General features: G+C 43.1%; 1 protein-coding gene across 1 annotated transcript; it reads left to right on the forward strand.

The window, feature by feature from the left end:
- The first annotated feature begins 7,228 nt into the window (after positions 1 to 7,228).
- LOC110702979 (guanine nucleotide-binding protein subunit beta-like protein) lies at positions 7,229 to 9,644 on the forward strand. The gene is made up of 3 exons (XM_021880737.1): positions 7,229 to 7,737; positions 8,482 to 8,957; positions 9,295 to 9,644. The coding sequence occupies exons 1-3, from the start codon at positions 7,332 to 7,334 to the stop codon at positions 9,394 to 9,396; spliced, it is 984 nt and encodes a 327-aa protein (XP_021736429.1). The 5' UTR covers positions 7,229 to 7,331; the 3' UTR covers positions 9,397 to 9,644.
- Positions 9,645 to 10,024: the final 380 nt, after the last annotated feature.

Raw genomic sequence — 10,024 nt, forward strand, 5'->3', positions numbered from 1 at the left:
AAGTACATACTTGTTGCAGTCGACTACTTTACTAAATGGGTAGAAGCAGAGGCTGTCAAGGGAATCAAGACGAAGGATGTGATTTCATTCACCTGGAAAAATGTCATCACTCGGTTTGGGGTGCCCATGTCTATGGTTTTTGATAATGGTCCCCAATTTGAGACGCCTGTTCTCAAAAACTGGCTAGGAGACCAAGGCATCTCGCACTGCTTTGCCTCAGTCGACCGTCCTCAAGCAAACGGCCAAGTAGAAGCTTTCAATCAAATCATCTCAAACGGTCTTAAGAAGAAGATTGAACGAGCAGGCGGCCTATGGGCAGATGAACTACCACATGTTCTCCGGGCCATTAGGACGACTGAAAAAGGGTCGACTGGAGAGACTCCATTCCTTCTAACCTATGGTGCAGAAGTTGTTCTTCCAATTGAACACTACGAGCCGACTCTTTGAGTAATGCTGTATGACGAAGAGGCGAACTAGGAGTCCATGTGCCTGGCTTTGGACTCACTTCCAGAAAGAAGGGGCAATGCAGCCCTGCGCCATGAAATTTACCGCCTGAGAATGACAAGATCATATAACAAAAGAGTATATAAGCGTCCACTCAAAGTGGGTGACTTTGTGCTAAGAAAAATGGAGGCAGTCGGTAGGGATAATGAGTCAGGCAAACTAACTCCCAACTGGGAAGGACCCTACCGAATTTATGAGGAGGTTCGAGACGGTACCTACCGCCTGGAAACACCAGACGGCCAACCCTTGCCTCGAACCTGGAATGTAGATAATCTCAAAAAGTATTATTTTTGAATTATGTAAATAGCCGAGAGCTGCTAATAAAAGTTTGCTATTTCACTTCATTTATTTTGTACTAAGAGGGGCATGCCTACTGGTAAAATAGTCGTCTACTCTCCATGCTTTTTAAATACGCATTTAATAACGAGGGCCATGTCGCCTGTTCTATACAACCGGCTACTCTCCCATGCTTAGTTCACCAAGAACTACCTAAGGCCTATGGCCGAAATGATCAGACCAGGCGCCCAGCCAACTAATCCAAATTTTAAAACTAATCCGACCTGTCCCAACATCATAGCAGGCGTCCGACAACATCCATCCGGATGAAATTCGTCGCAGAGAGAAGCTCCCTTTTGGGTGGAACATTGTTTTATAAGCTAATTACACGACACCTTTACGACTGTCCACAAAGACAACCACGTAGCCGTTTTTGAGACAAGGATAACTCTATCACTGATCCAACGAGTGTTAGCAGTTAACATCCGCGTCGGATAACCGACTGTATTACTTGAGATAAGTACAGCCGGTACCTTTTGAGTTAATAGCCAACAAACATTGGTGAATAAAGGGGTCCAGCCGGGCTCCGCCGCCTGGTACCTCTACTACTCAAACAGAAGTGACGGCGACTAAGTAACATCAATGTAAACTTATAGTCACTCCCTAAAACTTGGTTCGAAATCTAAAAGGTTTTTAAATAGACCGCCTGCTTCTTAAACAGGAGCATTGAAACCCCTGTTCTTACTAGGTTATCGCATCTTGAGTAAACAACCAACAAAATTTGGTGAATCAAGGGGACTAGCCGGCCTACGCCGCTAGGTGCCTCTACTACTCAAGCATAAACATGATGAGTGAGTAAACCTCCAAGATTACCCATAATCACTTCCATACTTACTCAGGATTCAAAAGGTATGACGAGTCCGCCTGTTTAAAGGTGAACCAGAGCTCTCGTACCCCAACCCTGCTAAGATGTTTCCTCTTCAAACCAGACATATTTGAAGAGTTGGTTCACAAATCGACTGTTTTTTGGCAAGCAAGAACTCAAGAGCTTATTCTACTTCCCTTTTTTAAGTTAAGTAAACCTAACGTATTCTCTAAAATATGTTGGGGTTCGACTGAATAAATGGCCGACTGATCGCCTAACCTGGAACTAAGACAACCAGTCGTCCAGGGGCATAGGCAGCCCTTACATTGTACCTGTTCGCAACTATCGGCCATACAAAACAGTCGGTATGACATGCAAGCAGATATCAAAGCAAGCGGATACCCTCAACACTTAGCAAAAATTCGAAAATAAAGCAAAGACGAGCAAAATTGGGAGAGCAAAAGCGACCAAAAAGATGGTCGCCGAAATCATATAAACAGCCGGCCATAAAGACCGGCAAAAATATTCAAGACCTCGGCCCCCCGGCTGGGTAAAGAGATACAAAAACAAACGGCACGCAGGCCGAAGAAAAGTTTGAGTATAAAAAGCTTTAGAGTTGTGGTAGGGTTTTGGTATTGCCCGCCGCCTGATCAACAAGAGGCACCTGGTTCTGAGAGGCCTCCTTCTTGCTTGTTTCGGCATCAGGGGCCGCTTTTGTAGACGCGCCTACCCCAATCGGCTGCAGGGCCACCACCACCTCTTCCTCTTCTTCTGAGCTGGACTCGGCCGCCTGGTCCTGTTCAGCCGCCTGCTTCATGATTTGCTGGTTGTACTTTTCAGTACAAGCAGCGAACTTCTTCTCCCAGGCGGCATAATGAGCTTTTGGAAATAGAGCCATCCAGGTCATCCTCATGATTTAAGCAGAATCCTCCATCATGGCCTGGGCCAGCTCTATTTTCTCTTTTCGGCCTTGGCTGAGAGCTCATCAGTAAGGCTCTTCTCCTGCTGGACTAGGCGCTCTTTGACAGAAGCCAAGGATTTCTCCAAGGTCTCGAATTGAGTCATTTTCTGCTTAAGCGGCCTCAGCTCATCTTTGAGGCTCTTGACTGTTGCCTCCAGCTCGTTGTTCTTCTTTTTGGCCGCCTCCAACTCAGTACGAATGTTGGCAGTGGCCTGCGCCTGATAATAAAGAATATCAGTTGTCAAAAATTCATTTTGGGCAATTTGAAACATTGCCTTAATCAACGTTAGAGGCGGGCATAGCCTTAGCAGCCTTTACCTCTTTATTTTTGGGCGTTGATCGGCCTACGAAGGCCGTGCACTCTTAACATGGTCTGGGAAAAGGAAAAATAGGCGTCAGATTTAAGAAAAAGCAGGTGGCATGCAAAGCAATAAAATTGAAAAATTTTCTAAGTCTACCTCAGACAGGAGACCCATGATGTCGTCTAGGTCAAGGGTGTCGACTCCCTTGACCGCGTCCCTCTCCTCTTGAGGGACGACTTTAATCATGGACTTGGCCATGTGGACCAAGTCAGGTTCTGAAGGGTCGCCTGCATCAAAAAAAAAAAACAAAAGAGAAACATCAGAAATATGAAGAAAGTAATAAAGAAATAAGCAAGTCTAACAGAGCAAGCTATACTTCTTGGCGGTCGTGTCAGAACAAGTGGTGGGTTTCCCACACTTTGTGGGGTGGCCGGCTGCTTGTCAGCCGATTGTTTCTTGATCGAGCCAGGTGTACTCCCACCAGTCAGCTTTCGAACCTTTGAGTCCGGTTGGTGGGAGGATGAGGGTTTGGAAGTGCCCGTCTGCAAAAGAGATGAGTGGTCAATATTTGTTAAAGCAGTCTTTTAAAGACGAGTTCTAAGGATCAAAACTCACGGTGGGCGTCTCCTTGGCAGGAGAGTCAGAAGCGGACCGCTTCTGTTGCATTATAGAGGCTCGCAGCATAGCGGCCGCCTTCTTTAAAGAAGAAATCTGGTACATGGCTTCAGCTACAAATAAGAGCCATAAAAGTTAGAAAAATTTTCAAACAAATCAAAATGAAGGGTACATATTTTCAAGTGGTCGGCTACCTCTGGAGGACCGACTGCTAAGGTCGCAAGCGGCCATGAAAAACTCGTCATAGAGCCATTGAAACTCTGGGACGCATTTTAAGGGCACCTGCTCTCGCACCCTAGTGGTAGAGTTTGCCCTTATCTCTACCTTGAACAGCCCTCGGTCCAGGATCTCTTCCCTGGCCTTGAGAGGAACAAGCGGCATGCTGCGACCGCCTGCTAGAAGAGGTGGATCCTTGTTCCACCTATTGTAGCGTTTGTTCAACAGGCAGTCGGGGCTGGAAATAATGAGGAAGGTGTTTCTCCAATCCTTCCATTTGTTCTCTTTGCCCTTGGTCATAAGGTAGCCCTTGTGGCTCGTTATTTGGTACCAGCCGGTACCGCTTGCTTTGGGGGTCCGGCTGAGGTAGTTCATATGGGCGAACGCCTCGAAATTCGGCTCCACCCCGTGCATTTCACATCCGGCTACATAGCCCAGAATGTTGAACCAGGAGTTCGGGGCCAGTTGCCAAAGCCCCACCTCGAATCCATCGAGGATTTGTTGAACAGCCGGATGTAGGGGAAATCGCAATCCAGCTTTGATGGCCGCCTCGAGCAGCCAAAACAGACGTTCCCATAACTGGAGCCCTCTGGCCAGACGACTGTGTCCTCGCCATCCGGCACGAATACTTGATAATTCGGACCCATCGTATGGTCCGAAAGAAAAGTCTTTATTCGCTCCTTCATGGCCTTGATTCGGCCCTTGGGTATATGGCAGTAATACGGAGTGTTCAACTCCCTATGAGAGGCGGATGGTTCCGACCAGCCTTCCCCCTTTTCAGCCGCATGAGAATCTCTCGCCTCATACAAGCGACTGTGCCTCTCTTCTAAGCTTATAGAGAGGCGGCTCGACGAACTAGAGCCGGACTCACTATCTAAAGAATCCGACTCTTCCCCATTTCCTGAAGGGGCCGACCCTTCTTCTTCTTCGGGGGCCGTCTGCTGACTGGCCAGGTCAACAGTAAAATGGGAAGGAGCTACCTTAGCTCCCTCCTCAGAGCTCTCGACAGAAGGGCCGCCTTGGGTCCCTGCGGTATCAGGCGGCTGGTCCGATGTTTCACTAATCGAAACCCGGAAAGAGGAGCCATCAGAGTTTTCTATTCTCTTGGTTTTCTTTGTTCTTGCCATATTGTCCTGCATAGATACAAAGACAGTTGGATTCCGGGACTTGCGCAAAGTTTGAAGTACCGCAGGGCAGTCGGCACCCCTAGTCCTAGACTCAGCCGTCCCCCGGTGACCGGCTGATTGCTAACCTAGGCCGTGCCGGATGCTTTTGAGGTCTCATTTTCAAAAAAGAAAGAAAAAGTACAAAAGCAAGAAGAATAAAGGAACAGACGGTTACCTGAAACTTAAGTTCTGAAAGGCTTGATCGAAGTAGGCGCCTAGTAAAACAGTCGTCCTGGCAGGTCAGAAGTTGCAAAGTGTCAGAGCTCAAGTTCAGGGGTCCGAGAGTTCTCTTGAAAAAGTTCGCAAATGTGAACAAATGACTTGGTCAACATCCCTTTATATAGGGCAAAAGAGAATGCGAAGAGTCGCGAGTGGGAAAAATGCTCGGCCCGTCATAGGGCGACACCTGTAGCAGGTCGTCGCCTGTTACAGGCCGACACTTGTCACAGGTAACATATGAACAGTCACATGCCACCTGTGAGGGGCAAATGATTAGGGGATTTTTCCCTAACCAATCATCGTCTGATAAATGGACCAATCAGGCCCTGCCATGTGTCCGCCGCATGGGCCACTAGGAGCCTGCCACGTGTCAGGGGTTGATCGGTCCACCATGGACCACTTGTGTCACGACACGTGTCCTCCCCTATGCCAACCAGGCAAAACGACCACCTAGGCCCAATCCTTGGAAAAAGCCCAGTCAGCCCTAGGTTAACTTAAACCTAGCATTTGGCACGCATCCCAAGGCATATAAATATGATCATTAATCCTCATTAGGGGGAGGACATTCATTAATTACTCTCACCTAGAGAAAACACTTTACCTTTTTCCGCATTAATTACTCCTTAAACAAGTACTAACTTGACCGTCGGAGGCGGAGCTCTAACCACCCGGAGTCTCCGTTTGTTTTGCAAGTACAAGCGCACAGTTCCAGTCTCGGAATTGTAACTCTCCCGCAGGACATTAGAAAACCCCGAAACACTAACCATTTTATTTATAGAAGACTAAGAAACAAATAATATCCTTTAGAATCAATAATTAAATTGAATTGCTACACCACATCTTTTAAACCTCGGATTTATGTACAATAAATTTTTGATGATTGGGCGATCGCTTGCACCACGCGCGATGGCTCAACTAGTATTCTAAAAACATTCAAATTAAATTATTTGATTGCACGATAGTTTAATAGTACCCGTTCCTTTTATCAAATTATTGAAGACCAATCTCTTGTCATAATTTTACATTTGTTCATCAATATATGAAATTATAGAGTTTCTTCTCACAAATATTTTTTTCTTGGACACTTAATATCTTGAAAATGATTTTCTATGACATGGCAAACAATTTCTCGTATAATGAAATTAATTAATAAATCTTATACCAGACACTTCCTTTTTGTTGTCTTTATGTCTTCCTTATTTGTCGCTTCAATATCTCTCATTTCAATCATCATATTCATCATTGCAACAATGTTAGAGATATTTATCTTCGTATGTTTTATATCTATTTTTAGTTAAGGTGATATGAAAGAAATTTTTTAGAAATTTATATAAGAAGGATTAGGAGAAGATGATAAAGGGTCTATGAATAAATGACAAATCCAATTAAATTGAAAGTTAAAGATGGAGAAAGTAAGAGGAAGAGAATAACATTAAGAGAATTCAGTTTGTTGAATTATAGTGAAGGTTATGTGAATTAAAGAGTCAAAAAAAAAAGAAAAAGATAATACATAAAGTTAAAAGGAAATGAGGACATATGGCAGATTGGTTTGTATTTTCATGCAGTCAGGAAATATTTACAACCCAGAGTTCTCCCTAAACACTTACTCCGTACTAGTTTATTGTAAGAAATCGTGCAATCATTGCATGGGATTAACCTACTTACAAGAAAAATTAAAAATAAACTCAATATGGACATGTAGGCCTGACAATTTTGACCCATACTCGACCTAAGACCTGAAATTTACCCAAAAAATCGACTGCAAGCCCAAAATTGACCCGACCCAGACCCGATCCGGAACTTATCGAACCCAAAGTTGACCCAAACTCCAAATGGCCCAACCCGAAATTAATCCAAGTCATACCCGATCCGAATGACCCATTTGCCAGGTCTAGGACATGTTAGCCTTCATTCATCGTTTGATTGGTTTCTCCTACAAAAAACCATCTCAAACATAATGGACATAAACATACCATCACCAGCCCGATTAATTTACAAAACCAAGCCCGTAAAACACCTCAACCCAAACCCACTCAATCAAAAACTCCTTCAGCCCCATAAAAAACCCTAGCTACAAATTCTCACCCTAAATATAAAACCCACACTTTCCTTCATTCCGGCCTCCCCACTTCCATCAAATTCTCTCTCATCCTCCCTTCTCAACCAGAGAGACACCTCTTCCCCCAAAAAAACCTCCACCATACGCCATGGGAGAACAGCTTCAACTTCGCGGCACCATGCGTGCTCACACCGACATGGTCACCGCCATTGCAACCCCAATCGACAACAGCGACATGATTGTCACTGCTTCAAGGGACAAATCCATCATCCTTTGGAAAATCACAAAGGAAGACAAGATCTATGGTGTTCCTAGTCGCCGTCTTACTGGACACTCTCACTTTGTTGAGGATGTTGTTCTTTCTTCTGATGGTCAGTTCGCTCTTTCTGGGAGTTGGGATGGTGAGCTCCGTCTTTGGGACCTTGCTGCTGGTACCACTGCTCGTCGCTTTGTTGGTCACACCAAGGATGTGCTTTCTGTTGCTTTCTCGATTGATAATCGTCAGATTGTTTCTGCTTCTAGGGATCGTACTATCAAGCTTTGGAACACTCTTGGTATGCACTTTCTCTCTCCTCCATTTCAATTATTTCGCAGATTTTTTTGGTCATTTTGTCGGATTTTTCTATTTATATTTGAATTTGTTTTGGAATTTATTGATTAAGTTTTCGATTTTTGCTCCTATAATTATGTGACAGTTTTATAGCTATATTTTGCTGTAATATGCTTTAGAAATGTGTTTTATTGTTGTAATTTGTATTTGGTTAGCATTAATTATATTTTTTTGCAATGAAAATAATGCTTTTGATTATATGGGATTGGGTTTGGTTAACCTAAATTGCTTCTGCAATGTGAATCTTGCTAATTTCTCTGAAATGTTTTTCTGTGTTTTGTTAGGGTTAGGGTTATGCATTGTTTCTTTCAAAGTATGGTTGAAGTTTGGTGTTTCGTTAAGCGATTTATGCAATGTGAATATTAGATATAGTGGGACTTGGATGGTATTTGTTTAGGACTATTGTTGTTGTGGAAATGTGGATTGATATAATATTGTACCTAGCTCTGTAAATTGTTTTGTCATGCTTGTAATATTGTAGTTGTATACTGTTTAGGGTTTTGACTATTGTTTTAAGTTTTTGGGATCAATCAAGTTATTCGATTATCGTGTATATTCATATCAGTCTTTCAAGGATTTTTTTGTTTGCAATGATGGTATTTATTTATGTGGTATGCTAAGTTGGAATTTATATTGCTCTGTTTAGAAATTGTCTAATGAAATTTGGCGATGTTAAATAACTACGTAGGTGAGTGCAAGTACACTATCCAAGATGGTGATGGTCACTCTGATTGGGTTAGTTGTGTGAGGTTCAGCCCTAACACTTTGCAGCCAACCATTGTGTCATCCTCATGGGATAAGACCGTCAAGATTTGGAATTTGACCAACTGCAAGTTGAGGGCAACCTTGGCTGGTCACAGTGGTTATGTGAACACTGTTGCCGTGTCCCCTGACGGTTCCTTGTGCGCTAGCGGTGGCAAAGACAGCACTATTTTGTTGTGGGATTTGGCCGAGGGCAAGAGGCTTTACTCTCTTGATGCTGGTACTATTATCCATGCCCTTTGCTTTAGCCCTAACAGGTACTGGCTGTGTGCTGCTACCGAGGGTGGTATTAAGATTTGGGATTTGGAAAGCAAGAGTATTGTTGAGGACTTGAAGGTTGACCTTAAGACTGAGGCCGATCACGATGTTGAGGGTGCAGGCACCAATGCCTCAAAGAAGAAGGTAAGTCATGTCATCTAAACTAATGATTGCTTTGTTTTTAAGGTGGTTTAGAAGTAATTTGTTTCTGTTTTGTGCTTTAGCTCAGCTTGCTAGCTACAATATTATGTAGTAAATGTGCCCTACATCACTGCTGGGCTTATTACTACATGGCGACCTTTGCTCTTTGTCGCAATGGTTTAGCCTTGTTAATATTTTCTTCTGTTCAGCTTATTAGTGCATGTTTTTCTGCTGACTATAGCTTGATTAATTGTGATACTGCTTGGAAGTTTATGCAGTATTTTGAATTTTATATATAGCAGTTTTTTAACATAAGCTAACTCACTTTTGTTTTTTCCAGGTCATCTACTGCACAAGTTTGAGCTGGAGCGCCGATGGCCAAACACTGTTCAGTGGATACACAGATGGTGTTATTAGAGTTTACGGAATTGCCCGTTATTAGGAAGTAGGCTTCTGTGTGGCAATTGGCATGGAAATTTTTCCGATGTAGTTTTATCTATAATCTACTAGGGTACTTCTCTGTGGGTCTTGTTTCAGATTTTTGATACATATGTTTATGGCATTTTAAGGCCTTTTTTGATTGTCATTCCTAAGTAAGAGGTTGATATTTAAACTTAAATCATGCTATTTACTTTACATCTGATTTTGGATGTTACAGTAATTTGAATTTCAACTTGTCGCTTGCCTAAATTTGCTTGACCAGTGATTATTAATACTGTGCCTCACAATATGCACAATATATATATACTCAGAAGTGCATGATTGGTAGAAAATGCTGGCAGACAATACTCGAAAGTGCATGATTAGTTTAGAATGCTGGCGTGTGTGGTATTTGTGAATGAAGTTTAGGTAAAAAGCTTATAGCATGTTTTGTTCAATGTAAAAAGGTTTGATGGAAAGTTTTATTTGATTGAATAATTCATAGTATTATTATGGAGAGATTTTGTGTGTTTTAAAGAACTCTTGACAGAGGGAGTTCTGTCCTTCAAATCTTACATACATTAGGTTATGATCTTTGGCCCATTGCAGTTTATCCTGTGTGGGTTGCACTCGGCCTCTCGGGATAAACT

This window comes from Chenopodium quinoa, unplaced genomic scaffold, assembly GCF_001683475.1.
Source record: "Chenopodium quinoa cultivar QQ74 unplaced genomic scaffold, ASM168347v1, whole genome shotgun sequence".
Taxonomy (NCBI): Eukaryota; Viridiplantae; Streptophyta; class Magnoliopsida; order Caryophyllales; family Amaranthaceae; genus Chenopodium; species Chenopodium quinoa.